The 20,938-nt window shown below is 41.3% G+C and overlaps 2 protein-coding genes across 2 annotated transcripts in view; one reads left to right on the top strand and one right to left on the bottom strand.

Moving 5' to 3' along the window:
• LOC113164544 (cadherin-6) overlaps positions 1-4,941 on the top strand; it is a 51,682-nt gene extending 46,741 nt beyond the window's left edge. Inside the window, exon 12 of the mRNA XM_026363886.1 lies at positions 883-4,941. Within this exon, the coding sequence (XP_026219671.1) occupies positions 883-1,385 (503 nt within the window). The 3' untranslated portion in view covers positions 1,386-4,941. The remainder of the gene's footprint in view (positions 1-882) is intronic.
• Positions 4,942-5,303: 362 nt separating this feature from the next.
• drosha (drosha ribonuclease III) overlaps positions 5,304-20,938 on the bottom strand; it is an 83,849-nt gene continuing 68,214 nt past the window's right edge. The window contains exons 28-32 of the mRNA XM_026363628.2: positions 19,139-19,221; positions 17,460-17,563; positions 14,603-14,695; positions 13,583-13,629; positions 5,304-5,940 (exon numbers count right to left, since the gene is read on the bottom strand). Of these exons, the coding sequence (XP_026219413.1) occupies positions 5,810-5,940; positions 13,583-13,629; positions 14,603-14,695; positions 17,460-17,563; positions 19,139-19,221 (458 nt within the window). The 3' untranslated portion in view covers positions 5,304-5,809. The remainder of the gene's footprint in view (positions 5,941-13,582; positions 13,630-14,602; positions 14,696-17,459; positions 17,564-19,138; positions 19,222-20,938) is intronic.

Below are 20,938 nucleotides of genomic sequence, written 5' to 3'. Positions count from 1 at the left end.
TTATTTTTCAATTTAAGATTCATTCAGACACTGAACATTTGATTTGGCCATTTCTTACTGTTAGAGCCTAGATCCTTCTACAGCACACCACCTCTTACTGGTTAAAAAGGCAGTTCTGTGTTTCACTCCTTAATCTGATTCATCACTTCCTGTGGGTGGATGATTCTGCCAGTGACCACAGCTGGCATGTTAATCTGAAAAATCTACACTAAGCTGGGGTCAGTGAAACACAGCGCCTTCCTGCAAACAACCCTTTACTGTAGGAAAGACTGGCGCATTTCTACATAAATCTCCTGCCTAGTGTTTTACAAGCTGTTACAGCTCTTGGTGGTGTATGTACATTCACATAGGGAACATTATTACTAGTCCTAAAACAACACACATGCTTCAGTTGTTCATTAACTGCAAATACAAAGAGCTTTTTCACTGGAGACTCAGACACATTAGATTTCAAAACCAGTTTTAGAGTCATAGAGTTTCCAAAAGACATTTTAAGACAATTGATATAGTAACTATTTTTTATTAGATTCTTATGGTTCATACAATAAGCTTTTTAAACTTGATAAAGTTATTGATTGATTCCATGTTCACCCTCAGTCAAAGAGGTTAGGTCAGCTTCATATCTTACTGTGCTGCCTTCTTACGCCGCATTCCTTTGTGATCTTGAGCAGAAGTGGCCCTGAGGAGCAAAAATACATAATGCATCCTTGTGGTAGTCGAGCCTCTTCTACAAAGTCCCTGAACATCAGACAACACTCGTGTAACATCAACAGTTCCCCCTGGACAGTCCCTGGCCTTCAGATCAAGGCGAGGGAGCAAAGGAACAATGACAAAAGTCACAAACTCTGTTATTTGTTATCTTTGTTTTTGTTCTCCCTGCAGTGATCGTGGTGCTGTTTGCTGCCCTGAGGAGGCAGAGGAAGAAGGAGCCTCTGATCATCTCCAAAGAGGACGTCAGAGACAACGTTGTCAGCTACAATGATGAAGGGGGTGGAGAGGAGGACACTCAGGCTTTTGATATTGGGACATTGCGCAACCCAGAGGCCATTGAGGAGAGTAAGCAGCGGAGGGACATCGTCCCAGAAACCTTCTACCCTCCGGTCCGACGGCCTGTGCTGCCCCCAACCCGGGACAATAACGGGGACGTCAGAGACTTCATCAACCAGAGGCTCCAGGACAACGACAGCGATCCAACGGCTCCGCCTTATGACTCCCTGGCCACCTACGCCTACGAGGGCAACGGCTCCGTAGCAGAGTCCCTGAGCTCACTCGAGTCGGTGACCACAGAGGGCGACCAGGACTACAACTACCTGAGCGAGTGGGGACCCCGGTTTAAGAAACTGGCGGACATGTACGGGGGCGACGACAGCGACAGGGATTCCTAACGCGAACCTGGCTCACAGACGAGGAGATAAACAAAATGAAACACACGAAACACGAACTTTTGGGGATTGCAGGTGCAAGAGTGGTGGGAAAATTGGCAAACGGACCAAGAAACGAGCACAATTCACGTGCTCCTTCACCGCCAACGACCACCATTCAGTTGAACCTCCAGTGACCAGATGTAGGCTTTGTGCGTCCAGTCAGTGTTAGTTGCGTTTTTGGGAGGGCACAGTGACAGGAGACTTTGTGTGTGTATATGGGGGTGCACCTGAGGCCCGAATATATCTATACTGATATTTTCATTTTGTTTTTCCAAAGCTGCCTGTGATGGACACATTCAACACGCAGTTTTGTAAACCAACAGATATGCCTATGTATTTTTCAGTGTTTCTGGGACAAAAACATGCTGCATATAGTGAGTTGTATCTTAGCTTGTGTACGTACGGTAATATGATACAATACGCTGTACAGTTGTTTTGTTTTTCTAGGGATTTTCATTGTCCCGCCATTTCCCACTCTCAGTGATGGCTGCCTCACATTAGCCACTCATCCACTGTTGACGCTTGAGCCACAAGTGCCAGAAATAAATTTGGCATCATCGCGTCTAATGATGAAATGAGAAACTCTAGATACAATTTGGGCGACAGAGGATATCTACCGCGCTAGCTGTGGCACATTGCTGTTGACAAGTGGCTAATGTTCTTTAAAGCGCACATGAAGCTGTGGTAAAGGACTGTGGGAGTTACAGCCACAACAAACACCCACAAACACACCAGTTTGTCATTTCTGCAGTATCTGATTTTCATCTCCCCACAGCTCTGAGCAGCTGCTGTGAGGTGAGGCAAGATACCAAATATTTCCTTATTGAGCTGAATGTCGTCAAAACCATTTTCTCTGTGCAGCCAACTCTTAGGCTGAAAAATAACAGAATAGTGTTATTTGCTACACTGATAAAAAATCACCAATCTAACGCTCATGGCTCAGTTAATAGGAAAATACTGGTCTTGTTGGACTTTTCTTTTTTTTTGCCCATCTTGACTACAGAAACCTATAAATATTTCACTCTGTACAGCATGTTGGAAGATCAGTAATTCAAAGTCACATTAATTCCCCAGTGCTGAGAAGATGCCACCGAGCTTGAAACTACAGCATCAAATTAGATTAGATGAAACATCTTGTGGACAGTTCCCATTAAAATTCATCATGCATTTTTATATTCTTCTCCTAAATTGTTAATTTTATGTATTCAGGTGATTAAGGAAAACGGGATTATAGCATTTGAATCAATGTACCAAGCAGAAAAAAAAAAACATTATTCATTGGACTTTATAGGAAAAATGTGGGGTAAAATTTGGACTGTCGATCTGTAAAAGCTTTTATACTGAAGGTGACAAAGCATCAAAGTCTGATATGAATCAGACATTTTCATATCAGACATCATACTGTAGATACAATATCTACAGTATGATTGGTAGATTCAATCCAATTCAGTTATTTGTACAGCGCCAAATCACTACTAAATTCACATCAAGGCACTTTACAGCGTGAGGTTTAGGACCTTACAAAATGTAGTCGTTTATAGAATTATATAGAAAACTCAACAATCCCACTTGAGCAGCACTAGAGGAAAAAAAAACTCCCTTAGTTGATGAAGGCCCCATCCCAATTCACCACCTCATATCTGCCACCTAGTCTCCACTTTGCATCTTCTAGGATAAAGAGCTGGTTAAGGGGAAGAGGTAGGAGATGACGCAGAGTGCATTATGATTAAAACCTAGACAATAACACCCTGAAATGTCATTTTCTTTGTATAGCCTGTAAAATGTTTTCTATTATCTTAGTTTAATCTTGTTTTAATGTACTTTTCCTTCGATGCTTGTTTCCTTTACTGAACCATAACAAAAAGAAATATCAATCGCCACCTTTTGAAGAGTTGTCTCATTTCACTACTGTAACCTTGCATTGAGGAGCAAAACAGGGAGGTAATATCCATATAAAAATAAAAACTACGACTGGGCGAACGGGTTCTGTGTCTGTGTGCACAGAAGAATGTATATTAACCTAATGAAGCAGTTCAGTAATAAAATCGTGCCAAATCACCAGTATTTTCCTTTAAAACTCTGCTCTTACTGTGTTTTCATCCCTGGCCTTCATCACGTTTACTGTTTGTAGTGTTGACCGTGAAGCTAGTCCAAGTGTTCAGGCTTTACCCAACTGATTTCCTGTTGGATGAAAAACCTTTTTCCATAAAGATGCTTATCGAGGGGCTTCTGACCTTTGAGTGCTGCGGAATAAGGTCCTCAAACCCAGAGGTGTGTCCTCGGCTCGCGGAGAAGGTCAAAACATTATCCTGCAGCTAGAACACACATCATGATTTAGGTTTAAATGCGACTTAGAAAACGAAAGGGGGGGGGCTTAAACAGAAATATTAAAATCAAATTAAATTAAGCCCTCCTAACTGCTCTGAAATAAAGAAGGCTGCTTGAACTGGGATGACAGAATGATATCAACAATGAAAAACAGGCCAGCTAAAACAAGCTCTGCCCTCACTTTAGCGAAAGGCCAACTTGCGAGGAGGCTGACATTTATCAGACATTTGAAACGGTAATAACTAAACACAACAGCATAACTGCCACGGTGCTACTTTTTGCTCTCAGTCCTCTGAATCAGGCTCCACATTAAACAATCCGACTGCTAACACATTGGCTCGGCTATCGTACACGTACCTTCTCTTACTTGCCCCCTTGTTTTTGTTTATTACCTTGTTGCTGGGGCTCCTTTTGTGGAAGTGGCCATTTCGGGCTGCGGCTATGTTGCCATGATAAGCGTTTAATGATTTTGAACCTTTCTTTCTAAGAAGACTGCTTTTCTTCCTCGAGGTACAATGTGAGGTCTCAAATGGAAATCAACACGACAGCAGTACTCACCAAAAGCTTTTTTTTTTTTTACCCCCCCCTTCGGTCGTCACCGTTTTCTATCTTCATAATGGTTATCAGCGTATCGCATTACGAATACGTGCTTGTGTTTTCCTATGAAGAGTGTAATTGCTTCAAGCTTTGGCGCCATGCTAAGATAACAGAAAAATGTTGCACATTGTAACGTGCTGCACCGCCACATCTTGGGTTTTTTTTGTTTTTTTTTTCTGTTTAGTTTCTCTCTTCTTTTGAGTTGGGGGTGGTGACGCTGACGTCCTCTTTTTCCAGTTACAATAGATCTGTGGTTGTTGATGTGTAGACACAGTTGGCCTTGGGGCTCACCTCTACTACAGTATATTATGTTGGTGACATTGTGATTGAGCAGTTGAGTTTTGTCAATGTAGAAACAATTTGAGAGGTTGTGCTAGTGTAAGGGGCCCTACATCACTGGCCATTCATCAGTCTGCTTTGTAAAACGTGATCTTTTGTACTGAATATTTATATGACACAATTAAATATCTTTAAAATCAGCCTCTCTAGTTTTTTTGTGGGATATTCGTCCAAATTAACATTCACCGATTTGTAATTTGACAGGTTTATATTGGACTGCTCTGCCTTTTTTCCCCCTCTAGTTATGAAGGAAATGTTAACTTTTATCTGAAATGTGATGCCAGCCACAGGCTAACAGACGAGACATTTACCGTCCTCACAGGTGTGTGTATATTATCTACGATAAATCTAAAGTATAAAAGACTCAACTCTACATGTCAGACAGTTATTAATATGACGGTCGTTGTTAGAAAGCTGGATCCAGAGGCTACGAGCTGAGGAAATTGTTAATTAGACAATCTATAATTAAGATCTGTTGGACAGCCAATCGGATTTAGAGAAAGGTGAAAAACGAGAGAGGGAGGGAGAAATCATTTTGATTATTACTGGATGAGTGGCAGATGTGAGACAGATGGTGACACTTTAGTGACTGAATATAACTGAGTCAATCCGTTCTCTGGTTTAGACACTTTAACAGAGAGCTGAGAAGGTGAAGGTTACAAAGAAATCAAAAATATATATATTTCTTAAACAATATTAGCTTTGCTGTTTTATTTAACACTTCATTTAAAAACTTCTTTGCGTTTTTGGCATTTCTCAGTAGCTCCTGCTGCGGTTTTGGAGTTAAAAGTTAGTCATTAGCTCAATATTTAAAGATTACACAACAAACATAGACATAAGACAACATAAGGCCGCACTTGACAGTGCTACAATATTAAACACCATAAAACACAATCGTGGTTCATTTCTAATTCTGTTCGACTTCTGTCTCACTTCAGTTTTAAAAATCGGAGACAAGACGCTGCTGTCTCGTCAACGTTCACGTAGAACTTCAAGAACAACTATCGTAGCTCCAAGATCAACTAGAAGCACCTCCGTCTTTCCAAACTCGTTCCTGGCTGACAGACGAGCCTCCTTAGCGTGGACACGGGTCCGGTTGGCCCACCCAAAAAAAGATGCTGTCACTTTCCGCCTTCCTCCGCCTCGTCGGTCTCCTTCTCCTGCCGCTCCCGCTCCCGTCTCATCTCCTTCAGCTCTTGTCTGTATTTCCGCTCGATGAAGCGCTTCTGATGAGCCATCTGTGGGAAGTTATCTGGTACAGGGAGAGGCAGAGTGGGAAACAGAGAGAAGTCGACCAAGGAGAACAGATAAAGAGAGAGACACAGAGGCAGGGGTGTGAAGAGACAAGGTCAGTTTCCAACTGGGCGAGGACAGCAATTTATGGCTGAAATTGCACAGACTATAGTTTTCATAGCAAGTGTCATCCTGTCACTTTGGTCAAATGAGTGAAAATGTTGCAGGCAGCATTGCAGTTAAATTGCCCTCATGTTATTTCATTAATAATGATGAAGTAACAAGAAATTAGACAGGCCTTGTTTGGTTTCAGCACAGTGACTATGGGATCTGATAACATAATTACAAGTGAACATTTCCAGATGAGATCTGTAATAAGATGCTGTGGTGTGACAACAGAAAAAACAAAAACGGATCCGAGCTGACAGGGTGTTAACATATAGGCAGTAGAGGAAAAACCAGAAGAACTAGTTTTTTACTGCAGTTGGAGAACAGATGATCTTTAAAAGTTGCCTCGTGTTGCTTTAAAAACTTGCATCAAACTCTCGATTGCCAGAACTCTTTTATAGCTGATAAATGCTACTACTTGGCATTCGACCACTAAACTGTAGAAACACATGAATGTAGCATTGGCTACATCAGCCATTAGTTTCTAAATAGAACTTTTGAGGCCCCAGTGTGGGTTTTCTACTCATGGCCAACTTGGCTAAACACACAACCCGAAATTTTGGCAAATATGGAGGAAGCCTCAGATGGATATGATCAGGATGGAGAAAGTGGCAAAGATAACGGCTGAATCTGATCGGTGAGGACTCGTGTCAGTCAAGGAAACACACTGTTACAAAGAGATTCGGCTTTTTCAAGATTTTTCTGGCATTTTTGCTTTTTTTTTTTTTTTGGATAGTCGATGGTCTAGAGAGTGGTACAGAACAACTTAGATCCCCTTGCTGGGATTCAAACTGTGGACGCCGTAGATATGCGATATGTGCCTTATCAATTTGGCCAACAGACGTATTTAAATACAGACTGCCAAGTTTTTCCTGATTTCCTGAAACGGTTTCTTTTAAGACCAGCATCTAGCCATCAGTGGTGGTACTGCATTGTAAGCCACTACCTTGCTGTCTTCATATTCAAACAATTTGTTTTGTCTGATCAAGAGTCCAAAGCAAAGATGTGTTCACCTCACAATCATAGATACACAAAACCTCCAAGATCATTTTTTAAATTTGAAATTAAACACATTGCAATTTTCCAATGATTTAAACTGTCTTGAATCAATAAATCAACTGAAGGAAGAGACACACCTGGCCAACACCAAAGAACTACAGCCGACTGCAGTGTCACATCATATAGGAAGCTAACTCTCTAACTCGTCATTCAGAAGAGCGTAGGACTGCACGAGGCACGGAACGATTCACCGATTACCAGAAGAGCTGCCAATTATTTTTGTGTCAGTTATCTAATCAATTAATTGACTCATCGGTTCAACTCCGGTTTAAATGTAGCATCATCTCCTAACTCATACGGGAGCTCTAAATCCTTTAAGTGAAAAATTAAAAATGACCAAATGTGGCGCTACATAAGCTTTAGCTTAGTCTTCAGCCATGACAGTGAGAACTTAATTCAAGCCAATGACCCACCAGGCTGCACCGTCTGTAATTTTGATATCCACAGCTTAGGTCATTTTCCATTAAGTATTTACATTACTGGGTCTACCCGCTGCACACTTCAATTTAAAATAGCATGCATGACAGCTGCCCGGTGGATAGCGTCAGCTTGCTGAGACACAAATCTGACTGTGCAGTTTTTCCGGTCACTGAACATGACCAGGCAAACGCAGACAAATCAGGCTTCCAATACCTTTTCCCCCACAGAAGTTCTGAAGTGAGTGTGTGTGATGGAAAACGGAGAAGCTCCCCAGATGTGAATAAAGGTTTCATGCTGGCTTTTTTGTTAGTAGTTGAACATAAACAGTGTACTCTGTCGGTGTTTGAACAGCTTTTATTATTTTTGTGTCTCTGTACTTCAGCATGTTGAATTTGAAATAAGATGTGAGGTACATGTAAGAACATCGACTGTGAGCATCATTTTTGTCTGACAGTCTGATGCTAAGATGGATTAAAAATATTTCAGTTAAACTTAAATAACATCATATTATTGACTTTTCTGCAAATGTCTACTGAAGACTCACAGACAACAGTGGACATTTGTTTTGTACCTCTGGTAAAGCCCTGCCAGCTGTGGCTTTTGTTACATTGAGTCTTGCATTAAGGAAGTAATACTTTTTTTTTTGTCAAGAACATCGTTTAACTACTAGGTCAGAAAAAAAAAACCCTCCATGTTTTCCATGGCTGGATGAATGAGATAATTTTCCTGCTGCTCTACCCCATCACTGAAAGAACGCTTTATAAAAAAAGGTTAATTTCTTCTGTGTTTCTACACCGTTTACTCAGTATGGATTTAAATGGCCTTTTTAAAACACCCTTAAAGCTGAGAATCAGCACTTTAACCTCACACACTGTTTTATTTCAGATCTATTGTGCTGCAGCACAGAGCCAAAACAACAGAAGATGTGTCACTGTCTAAATAGTTTGGGCCTGCGCTGTATCATGGGCAGATAGTGTATATTATCCTCTGATAAATGGGAAAATTTAATTATTACTATTGTCCAGACAGTGGACTCACAGCTGATAATATGGCACCTTAGGGTTTGAGCCAACTATTCAACTATCTGGCATGGATATTAAAGCCATGCTTTCTATTTAAGTATTTTCCAGAAACATCTGCTGTCCTGCTGCTGCAAAGTCAGAAAAACACAAAGCAGGAGCACACAGAAGTAAAAATGGCCCTCACTTGTTGGAATGACACATTATCCATCTGGATTGTGCTGAACCCTCCTCTCTGCTGCAGATAAGCACGAATTGGTTTGAAAACATCAGTCCAACAGTTTATTTAAAGAAAGCCTCATCTAATGTGCAATAAAGAGCACAGTCAAAAACGTGTTTCCTCTCTTAAATGTAGTGTTTAAACAGTGACTTGATTTAACGGTTGACAGAATGTATAAGAATGATTCTAATTTATCATTTATCAAGATAACATGTTCAGCTTCTTAAACATGAAGATTGATTGTTTTTTTGTTATACAGTGGCAAGAAAAAGTATGTGAACCTTTTGGAATTTGGTGGGTTTTTTTACGTTTCATAAAACACGATCTGATCTTCATCCAAATCAAGAATATTAACAAATATAATATGCCTTAAATAATAACTATTGTTATAATTCTGATCTTTCATCAGCTTAACGTAAATCATCAATTTTTGATTGTAGATCCTCTGAATGCTCCTTTTGGCTTGGTTCACATAAGCGTGTTCTTCTGTGCTGAGCAAACTCAAAAACATTGGGTGTTTTTTGTCAGTCGAAGTAGCTCTAGTCCACACCTCCAAACTAATTTCCTTAACTTATGCCAACACTTGATCACTTGTATACTTTTTCCATTCCCATTGTGAGATGTTTGTGGTTGTTCTCAATAAAGACACGGAAGATCAGAAATCTATTTTGTGTTATTACTTTAGGAACATTTTTTCATTAATACTTTTGACTTGGATGAAGATCAGTTCACATTTTATGACAAATTAATGCAGAAAACCATGAAATTCAAAAAAAGAAAGACAAAACATCTTTAAAATTTTAAAGATGCCACTTTGAGTTTGAGGAAATATGAGGTATTCTTTTACAATTTTATGTTATTCTATGAAGTAAACAGTAATTGGACTGAGTCTGGGCCTAAGAACAACACATTTTCCAACTGATTATCAGGAGGATTTGGCCACAAACATCTACAGACCATGTCACGCTATGATTGTCTGCAACCAGTTTGTGTAATCAGAACTCAAGAACCTTCTACAATAAATGAGACACTGGGAAAAACTGCAATTCATCCGTGTTTGTAAATAGAAGAGGAGGTTGCATTTTTCTCATTGCAACATTAATTCGTCATTACCGCAACTGAGAGGAAAAGTGCAAGATAACAGCGACATCTTATTAAAAAGAACAAGGCTAGAATTTTAAAAATCCAGAAAAAAGTCATTAAATTATTAAAAAATAAATAAAAACAAAATCACACACGTAAGGACATGCACAGAAACACACAGTCTGTTTCAATATGCTTATGGTGAGTAAGCAACACTTGGGGAGCCTTGGAGAGAAAACTACATATTGCAGTTAAAATATGGAAATCACCAGCATTTTTCCCTGGGAGATGACTTGAGAATAAGCCATTCGAGAGGGAAAAAAAAAAAAAGCTTTGGCCATTTACACTGTTTAACATGCGGCACAAGAGCAGGCATCAAAGAAAAGGGTTGCTAAAGAATAGGCAAGGCCTTTTATTTCAGTTGTGTTGGGCATCGAAGAGACATACTGAGAAATCTCAGCTGACCAGCGTTCTGGAGAAAAGCACCTTTGAAAAACAGCGCACTCAGCATACTGATTACCTTTGCTTAAGGTGTTAACGCACTTAGCACAACTCAGGTCTTTTGTTTATCGACAATGCCGTTTTCCTCTCAAGGAGAGAGGTTGCACTCTTTAGATTAGGTATGTAGCTTACGAGCAGAATTGGCAGTTTGGACCTGGGCAACAAGGCGGCCTTTTGTGCCCCACCAATGGCAGGAGGCTTGATGTGGAATCTGTGATGAGTGGATCAGCTCCCCTTTCAGGGGCACGAGAACATACAGTGCCCTTTCATTTACATAGTCACTATTCAGCTGAAGCTCAGGCTGTGAGATGACTCCACAAAAGACTGAGCCGGTTGAATCTAACACGTAGAACTCACGCGATCCACGTCAGTCAACAAGCCTGTAGCGCACTTGTATCACAGTGCTGTTGAAGGGATTTCCCTGCCATGCCAAAGGGCAAACAAAAGACTCAAGCCAGTGAATAGAGATCCTGCATACTGTACTTTACTTTGCCTCGATCCATCCAGTGCTTTTATCCAGAGATTAAGGGGTTTAGAGAAAGCTGGGGAAAGAACGTAGTTCCCTTCCAGCTACTAGCCAGACTGAGGATCCTTCTCTTATTTAACATAAACTGCATTGTTTGAGAAACTAGCAGCTGCAGCTGAAAAATCTGGAAAGAAGGTTCGGTGGGTGAGTCTTAGAGAGAGATTGGCGAATTTATACAGAGACGGTACCATCTGTAAGGATGAATGATAAATGGTTAAGCCGTTTCCATGTATATTTGATGTTGCCTTAGACCTAACAGCGAGTGGTGGCTGAAAAACACTGAACCGCCAACTATTTCCTTCGGCCTACTCCGTTCCCCCACCTGGCTGCTCTCAGCTCGATTTGTTTGCACTCATGTTTCTCCCAGTCCAAGCTTTGGTTAACATTTAATTCTGCCTTGACAGATACAGGCAGGAGACTGTCAAAACGTGGGCCATCAAATAATGAAATGTGAATCAGCTGAGCCACCAGCGGATCAGCTACAGACAGCACACACACCAAATATTGGGCCCTGGTCTCTTTAATGAGCTCTGAGCTGTCTGACTGAACACAGCCATGTCTCTCACCTCTCCGACACTGCTGGAGCCGTGGAATCTGTCAGCCAGGAAAAGCTCTACAGCAGAAACAAAAAGTTCAATCCTGCTCAAAGTGCTCCTGATACTTGAGGAGGCCTTAAATAAAACATGGAAATGAATCCTGACACGTTGCAGGGAGGGGTCTTCGATCCGAGAGTAACACAAGGTAGGGCTGTTGTACAAGAGGAATAATGGTGTAGCTAGTGCTGCAGTGAGGGCCAACAAGACAATCAATGACGAATTACATGACACCGAGGCTAATGTCCTTGATTAGTCTTGCTATGTGAACAAATGAAGCGAAGCCCTTGACAATCACATGAGAGACATTGCAGTCCGAATAGGAGTTGATGCGTCAGGCGGTTCTGCAGCAGATGAGCTCGAGTCTCATTATATAAGCTCATGGTCAGGAGACACAGAGATCCTTCAAAGGCATGTTTGAACCCTGCTGACTGACCTTGCATACTTATGCGACTGAATAAAAGAATATGTATGTTATGGAAAGATTTTCAGCACCAAAGTGATTAATTTAGGCATTGGTGGTGAAGTTTGAGAAATAGAAAATGGTGTCTAGTATATTACAAAAACAAAACAAAACTGAGCACTACATAAAAAATATAGTCCAAAAATAGATCAAACTTTAAAGATAGTTTTTTTTTTTTTTGGTTTGGTTTTTTTTGTATTTTTGCCTAATAAATAACTTAAATGATTGATCGGTGATCAAAACAGTGTAGCAGGTGAAAGAAGGTGGTAAGAGGTGAGCTGTAAATTGGTGGGTTTAAATTAAGTGACAACACAATCTCAAACAAACCCCTCGAACTGGGCTTTTTGTGCCAAAGGAAGGAGGACTTGAAGAGATGATTTTAAATGAACTGACCTTTTAAAAGGCATTGCTAATCTAGTCACACAAAACAGCAATTTATGAAGGGGAAATGTTCATTTACCAGCAATGAGCATCTATCAATCATAGTGACAGAGGTGTACACTGGGGAGAGGAAACGGGAGGAATTAAGGGAGGGAGGAAGACACAGGAGAGAGAGTGTGTGCACTGAACTACGCCCCCTGATAAGGAAGGAGAGAGGTGAGAAAGAGGGGGGCCAGAAGCAGACAGTGCGTGTGGATGTGTGGATTTAAATAATACCACTCTAACACTAATGTTTCATAAAAAAGCTGAAGCTTGGGCACACAAACAGTATCAATCACAAGTGGCTGGAGGCCTCATTTATGAGCCAAATTAAATCCAAATATGACCTCACTGCCCTTTGCAAGTTCTACATTGCTGTTCCAACAAAACAATTTGTGTTCACCTCCAGCTAATTAGTTGAGTAAAGAAAAAAAAACGTACAGTTGATTAATGTGGTGGTCACTGGGATATCAACAAAGTCCAGTTCAAAAATTACTCTTGAACACAACAAACTCTTAACACACTCTATTATGCAACTGCATGCATATGCATAGACCATAAGAGATGAATTGGAAGTGATGGAAACGGCTCGTGGATGTGTTTCGAAGAGCACTGTAATTGTATTTTTACTTGGCAGTAAATGAGACACTGTAAATGCCTAAAAACCACTATCTATTTTCCTTAAGTGGTGGTTGATGACAAGGTGAAAAACAGCCAAGGAGTGAAGCGGCACATAAGGGACGCATCAGCTGCACTCCTTCAAATCTGAAGAGGAGCGCTGAGCACAAGAGAGTCGCTCAGAGTGTGAAGCCTCCCTCTCATGGTCTATAAAAGAGCCTGAAAACACAACAAAAAAATACAAACTTTGTGCGGCCCTTGACACAAACTTTCTGCGGTCCCGCGGGATGATTGACATGATCGAGGATGCTTAGCTACCCCATCCTTGTTTTATTGGTTCTCCATCTCTGGCTAGGCCCCATGCCTGTGCTCTGGGCTAGCACTTCAAACAGCCTAATGTCCTATATGTCGCAGCCAACCGGCTGGTCAGGCCACAGCTCTGTGCCAGCCATCTTGCATACTGTACAGCCAAGGCTAATATTCAACACTGACACAAAGCGTGTGAAAGGCTTAAAGTGTGAAAATGTGTATGAGTGTGGAGGGGAGGGGTTTGCGTTGCCAAACAACTCACATTTTTCGAGTGCATCCATCGCAGCTCCCATTTCCGCCTGTTGGATGCTAGATTAGAAATATTTTTAAAAAGGAGACAGAGAGGAAAAAAAAGAGAAGGAGAGAGAAAAGGTCTTTAGCATATTCAAAATGTCCCTTTTTTTGAAATTCTGTCAAAAAAACAGGCCTAATATTGAGAGGATTATCAAGTGCTTTGTATTTGTTTGAAAGAGCCCTTTTGCCTAACAATCCCAGGTAACACAGTGCACACATTTCAGAAAGATAAGCCTATTGGCGGCTCTATGATGGGCACTGTTTACGCCATGAAACTCACCGTCCCTCCGTATATATTATGTGCTGTGTGATCATAGCCCAGCAGCGGAGGTGGCTGGCAGCTTAAGTCATGTAAATACAAAAACAGTAAGCTGTCAAAGATCCTATGGAAGGGACAAACTTATCGCCAGCTTAGAGCAAGAGAGAGTGCTTTCAAGTAGGGGGCCATGGATGGGATTTCCACATGTGGATGGGGCGTGGGTGGAGGGGTGGGGTGCTAAAAGATGTCTGATGGATTTAGGTTTCATTTCTCGCCGGCTCAGCTGCAGCTTTATCGTCAACCCCTCCAACCCTGAAAAGGCCTTCGCACAGAGATTCACTTTCTTTACTTTACAGAAATGTGAATGTATGAGCACGCACAAAGGTGTGCAGTCGAACACAAAAACAAACACACACACACACACGTCTGTCCTGCTGTGAACACAATATACCAGGTAGACAGGTATACAGCCCTAGATGCAGTGTCGCCTCGACACAGACACTTCTGCAGAAAGTGATATTTCCATAAGACAATTCATGTCAAATCAATAATGAATCGAATCATTTTCATTCTGCATAATGTTTCTTCCGATAGAATAGGCCAACAAGAGCTTAATTGCTATAATAAACACCATCAATAAAGCACAACCATTATTCTCGAGCCCATTAGCAGTGCAGTGAGAGGGGGAGCGCCTTGTCCTGCGGTGTCTTATTGTACTGTCTTACTCACCTTGGGCCTTTGCCACAGCCGATTCGCTCCCCTTTGAAATACACAGCAACAGTGTAGGTGCGAGCGTGTGAGGGCCCCACTGTCTGCAGAGTCCTGCGAAATCAAACATATAAATACAGGGTCAGGAAAATAAATACAGAGAGGGTCGAGTTGAGAAATAATAATAACCAGAAGAAAGGAACAAGGACACTCAAGGTCATTGTTGTTCTGAGAAATAACAGGAAAAAAGGAGGTAAAAAAAGATTTAAAATTGGAACAAATATAATTTTTTCTGTGGGTTGAGAGAAGGGGAACAGTGCTCTGAGCACTAGTGTGCTTTGAGAGTGTGCAGAAGCCATCTAAGGGACATATAAACAACTTTTTAAACCTCCCCAACTCCCCACACCCATCATCTTCACATAGCGAAATTGGTGTATCGTATGTTGGGAGAGGAATTGAAATAAAACAATAACTGTGAGAGGCCCACGAGTCTGCCGTGATACAAGGGTAAACAATGAAAAAGCTAAACCGGGACCAAGAAATCTAAGGCAGACGCGACGAGAGAATATCACTCAACTAATTTACAGATGTACCTTATTTAAGAGATGAGAACCAAGCTGTCAATTTTGTTACATTTCTGCAGGGACATATGTACAAGACAGATGACAAAACTTGGGAGTTGTTTGAAATGTTACCATTAGCATAAACATCTCAGACCCAGGCTGTGAGTCACCTAAATAATTCACAGACAATTTACTTATTTCAGGAAAGCAATCCATTTTTAATGCAATGTGGTCACTTATGACACTTTATCAATAATTCAGTCTCCTTTCTCACTTACAAATGAAGAAGCACATGGCATGTGTGGTGCAAATAAGACTCTTGCGCGCGCCGGTTTAGCCAAATCTCAACAGGGAGAGCATGTCACTTGGAATTATCACGCTGCTAAAATAACACAAAACGAGACGGAATAAAAAGGAAATGTGCAAGGCTGTTGAGAAGTTGTCAACTTCAAGGCTGCACACACGCCGAAGTGTGCGAGGGAGAAGAAAGAGCACCGTAGAGGGTCTGCACGAGCTTGAGCTCCCACTAAAAGCCGCTACTTACTGACTCAGGCCATTTTCTGCACAATGTCACATGTATGTGTCTGCTCCCTGGTGTGTCCTACCCAGATGCGATGTACAGTAAAGTAATGGTGCTGGGGTTGAGGTGTGGATCTGTCATCAGCAAGAGACATTCACCAGGGAACCTTTAGCAGGGGCCTCGGTGCATTAACTCCTTTCTTTTCCCCCATTTGTGTCCTTTCCTGCCGTCCTCCGGTCATTTAGTCTATGTCTGTCTGACTCACACTCTTTTCTCACCCTGTGTCTCTGTACTCTTCACACTTGTAAACAAATTCAGACACACCCCAAAGACATCCTGGCAGATCTGACACCAACAACTTGTGTATCCACCAATAGGAGTTTAGCCAACTAATGAGGAGGTTTATGATTTCTTTTTGTGACTACTCTTGTGTACGCATGTGTGTGTTGAAATGTTGAAATTCAAGTCACCCAGGAGCTCCATTTGTTTCTTGTTCACGTTCTTGTGGGCAATAGAGTTCGAGGGAAGTGTTGATTGTGGTGTCAGAGTTGTGCTGTGTCAAAAATCACCATCCCTCGGGCAGATAGACAGAATAATAAACAGAGAAGGGCTGAAAAGACATTCAAATAAATACAAGAGAGGAAGAGGGACCTGATTAAATGCTGAATTGTGGAGTTCATTGTACATTAAATTGCTCTTCCTCCAACAGCCTATGCACATTGAGCTGGCACTTCTTTCTTCTCAGAGAAAATGCTGTTTGTCAGTTTCCATGGTGACCAACATGCAGCTTCATGGTAGCTCTCAAAAGCACTCTGTCAAATGACACTTGCTCTTTGACCTCTGGTTAAATAAGAGGTGTCTTTGTGCGTGTTTATTTATCACAACAACAGAGACCTTTACAGAGCTATTGACAATGTTCAGGGACCAATATCAAGGAGAATTTCTGTAAATTGTGCTTGTGCCACTTCATTTCTGGGAATGTGCTCTGTGGCCAGTGTGATCCCTGACTAAACCCATTTCGGCTGCAGACTTGAGGTCACGCTGGAGAGAGGGACACGGCCGCTTCTTTTTGTTGTATGTGTACTGTTCACGTGTGCGAGTGTATGCACGTTTATGGTTATAAGGGCACCAACCTCTCATTTTCTACGCTGAGATTTGAAAATACATACAGAAAATTTAATGATGTTTACAATTCATTATATTGTGGTTCTGTAAGCTGGGCGCTATATTGCAATTTACTTTCTATTTTTAGGAATACAAAGAACATACCACTATGCATAAAATCAGAGGTAAAAAGTTTACCTTTCTTAGACAACACTGTGGTCGGCAGTTGTTTGCATTGCATTAACATTTATATTATTTGCATTTGAGAAGCAAAAACATAATTTTGTGATGCTCAGGATTATTGACATTTTCCTACGCTCTTTATTAGTTATATGTTTAAAATAGATTAAAGTGACGCATATGTAGTTAAAATAGTCACTTAAAGTAAAATAAAAAATATAATTTAAAGTCACTTTGGAACAGTTTTAATAAACGGGGTTGGGAAAAGGAGTTGATGGACTTTGGAATTTGATTTTCTGGATGAGTCGATATCTATCATTTCTTTCTTGTAATATTTTATATGCAGTAAAATAAAAATAGAAAAACTGTAACTAAGAAAATGTTTTCTTAAATTCAATAAACCATTTCCACTGAGCAGATTAAATCACTGGTTGACTTGTTCCTATAACTCAACGTCGGAGCTAGCTCCAATCAGCAAGCATCAGTGTCTCGGTATTTTCTGGGCTCTTACTTGTACAGTGGGATGTCGGGCTCCTTGCCCTCTGTTCTCAGGGTCAAACAGCACTGCTGCAGCTGAGACTTTGGGTCATTCCAGTCTTGGTTCAGAATGAACTCCTGCAACACACAAACCAGACAAAACACATGGAATCAAACTATTTTAGCAAACTGCTTTTAAAGAGTCAGAAGCAAACAAAAATCTGAGGCAGTTACAAATCTCCTCCTCCTCTGTCACTCATGCTTTCATTTCATTTTTGGCATGACCCACTAACTTATTTGCGCTCTCTCTCTCTCTCTCTCTCTGTGACTGACTTCCCATCTTTCTCTTCACAGTAAGTACAAATCACAGGCTACTTAAGACAAAAGCCAATCCCTGGCCAGAAATAAAGAGCGTCTGGGAGTCTCCCAGGTGTGCAGCCCTGATACATTTCTCTTATCCAAGTGGGACTTCTAAAAGCCCTTCCATTAACAGGGAAGCAGCCTTGTCATAAAAAGGCAGACTCCGAATCCAGAAATGTCTGCTCCTATTAATTTTCTACAAAGAGTGCTTCTGTTTCTGTTGCTCGCGCTCTCCTACTGGCCCCCCAACCCTTTCATATCTGCTGTTCCTGTTTCTGCGTTTTGCTTCCCTTATTCTCCTTCCCACCTCTGTTCTCTCGGGGCGGGGTGGTGGTGGTGGTGGTGGGGTGCATCTATAGTCCTTTTGCCTAAAGCAGAAAAATTTGTCTGTTTTCAAAAGAGCGTAGCATATAGACCAGCTCTACTACAAGCCATTTCAAGTGCACAGATGTGCAACCCTCTCTATACTGTATGTATCACAGAGCGCAGCAAAAAAAACCCGAACATAAGGAAAGGAGCATTTATTTTACACTGCCTCTATTTCCATCCAAATTGGATGAAGCGGCAGAGTGTGCAACACTCCGGTTTCCAGAAGGCTATGTAAGGAGACGTGCTGGATGTTCCACAACTTTTCTCTTGGAAGTGGAAATGAGGTGCTCTCTTGCAGCGACCATGACGCAAAGCTCAGCTCCTCCAGAGCTGGGGATTCTCCCTGGAGAGGCACACCAAGACAGCAATTAGCATGGCATATCAGACCACTGCAGCAGCTTCACAGGGAGAGGGCCACACTGTGTGGGTACTCGTACATGAGCACATTTGTGTGCATGCCTCTTTATGTAAGAGAATGTATGAGATAGTTTGTGTCTTTTACCACAGCAGCTGTATTAATGGAAAAAAGCAGCTTCATGGCTCTTCAATCTAAATTTAGACAATCCAGTGGTGCTTAAGAATAAAAGGCCGGCTCCTTCTCACTCACATCTGGCCATGGGAGTCTTTACTGAAACTTGCTTGATTTATCCAACTCCTGGTGCACTCCAGAAGTGGACACAATCAACAGCCTAAGCACTTCTTGGATCAATAGAAAAACACTGACAACTAACATTAACAACCCAATAAATGCGTCCCGACACTGATGCAATTCCCATTAAAGATGACTAAAATAGCAATCTGAGGCACCGCTTTTGAGAGGCATTCGAGAGCCGAGCACCACTTCAAGCCTCGCGTCAATGCACCATTAGAGCCCAGCCATTAGCTCCCTCCTCAACATCTCCGTAGTTCTTCCTCTCTGAGGTGTCCATCTCAGCAGCCCATTGATGAGACATGTGGAGTGAATGGCTATGAGTGGAGGCTCACCTTCAGCCGGGGGAAAAAGCAGACGTTCATGAAGGTGTGCACATACTCCAGACCTTTATCAATGTAGAGCGCTGCAATGAAGGCTGAGGACAGAAAAAGAAAGAAAGCACTTATTAAAAAAAACTGGCTGTTGGTGGGTGGTTAACTTTTCTGCTCTGCTTAACAGTTGGCTCATTGCCACTAAGGTGAATGAATGATTAACGAAGACCAGAGGACAAACCTCAGCTGTGGCCCTTCACAGTTAGTGACGCAATGTTAATGTTAACAGCTGTCAACGAGGCCACCATAGTTCCTAATGTTGCCTTTTTACATCAAACAGGGAATTGAAGCTGAACCATAAAGAGTTCACAGAAACATCTACCATATATAATATATAAGATGAAACTGTATGTCAAGCTGAATTGAGGTAACTGGCGAAGTAAGTGAATAAATAAAAAAGATTCCAAATGTAAGTACTTGGTGTCATCTTCATCTCGTTCATTTGCCTTCGTTTTTTTTAATCTTCCATTCGTTGCCACTGCTTTCACTCATCTCCATGACTAAGACAGTGGAACATGACTGTGGAATAAAAGGTAATATTTCAGGACGCCAGTGAGAGCCTGCTATAGCTGCAGGGCACAACTGTTCATATGCGGAGGAGCCGCACTCATTTCCAACACTGACCCTTGTCCCCTTCCTGTGTCATCAACTCCGCTCTGGCCTGAACTTTGAAGGATAATTTAAAAGGCAAATGATATGAAGCTCCATGCTGTATTTTACTCTTGTATGTGTATTTGTGGATCCATGTGTGATTCATGCTTAAAGGTCTGCCTATTGAATGCTGACCTGGAATGCATTAATGCTTCTTTCCTCCTGTCTTTTTCCCATTTTCCTGCCAGTCTGGAATGGTCTACCCCCTATTTGTTATTATGTTTTGTTACAGTCTGCGTCATGTTAGCTCCCTTTGGTGGCCTATTGTGAGCTAGACTGGATACACATGAGTTCAATTCCGATTAGTACCATACACTGTTGTGTTCTCCACTTTACCTCTGCTTGTGTATTACTCTGTTCATGTGGACGGGCCATCTGTTTTCTATTTGGGGGCTTGGGGATTGTATTTATATTGGTACTGCATATAATCTGAACAAGAAAGTTGGTTACTGGTTCCCATTATGGCCCTGGATAATGAGAAGCAATAACCAATATGGATTTTTTTTTTGCTGAAATATGTTGTTTATAAAAACTGGGACCACGGGGTGATATATTGTTAGGGCATTTTATTAACTGTCAAAAGTATTTGTATTTGTGTGTATTATCATTTCTCTTCTTTAATTACTTGGACAACAAATACACCAAACATCTTTGCAGCAAGTCGACACTGGCTCATAAGTATGCCTGTATAATGTGGTGATGGAGTTCTAGTATTCTCACGAGTGGATCACTTCTAGATATTTGTTATTACTGTTGTGGTGGTATAAGGTCTAACAAGCTGGTATAACTAAGTGTGCACCTCAGTTCTTTTTCAGTCTTCAAGAAGGGGCTTCATCAGGACCAACTGGCTAATAACACCCCAACACTATTAGATGACTACTGATGGCAAACATAACACAAATCTCATTAGTGGGTGCAGCAGCTTGTTTTTTATTCTTACTATTACATGTTAAAATAACATGATCTGAGGTAAATGAATAGCTTTGCTTCCTCTTATCCTACCAAAAGAGAAATTGGCTTAGTAGAACTAAGATCTCACAGTTGCAACATGTACGTAATATAGAATGTCAAATATGACTTATGTTGAGAACGAGGTGGTCTAACACTTAT

This window comes from Anabas testudineus, chromosome 2 (assembly GCF_900324465.2).
Source record: "Anabas testudineus chromosome 2, fAnaTes1.2, whole genome shotgun sequence".
In the NCBI taxonomy this organism is placed as follows: domain Eukaryota; kingdom Metazoa; phylum Chordata; class Actinopteri; order Anabantiformes; family Anabantidae; genus Anabas; species Anabas testudineus.
The sequence above is the reverse complement of the archived record's forward strand: the minus strand, read 5'-3'. Positions and strand labels throughout refer to the sequence as shown.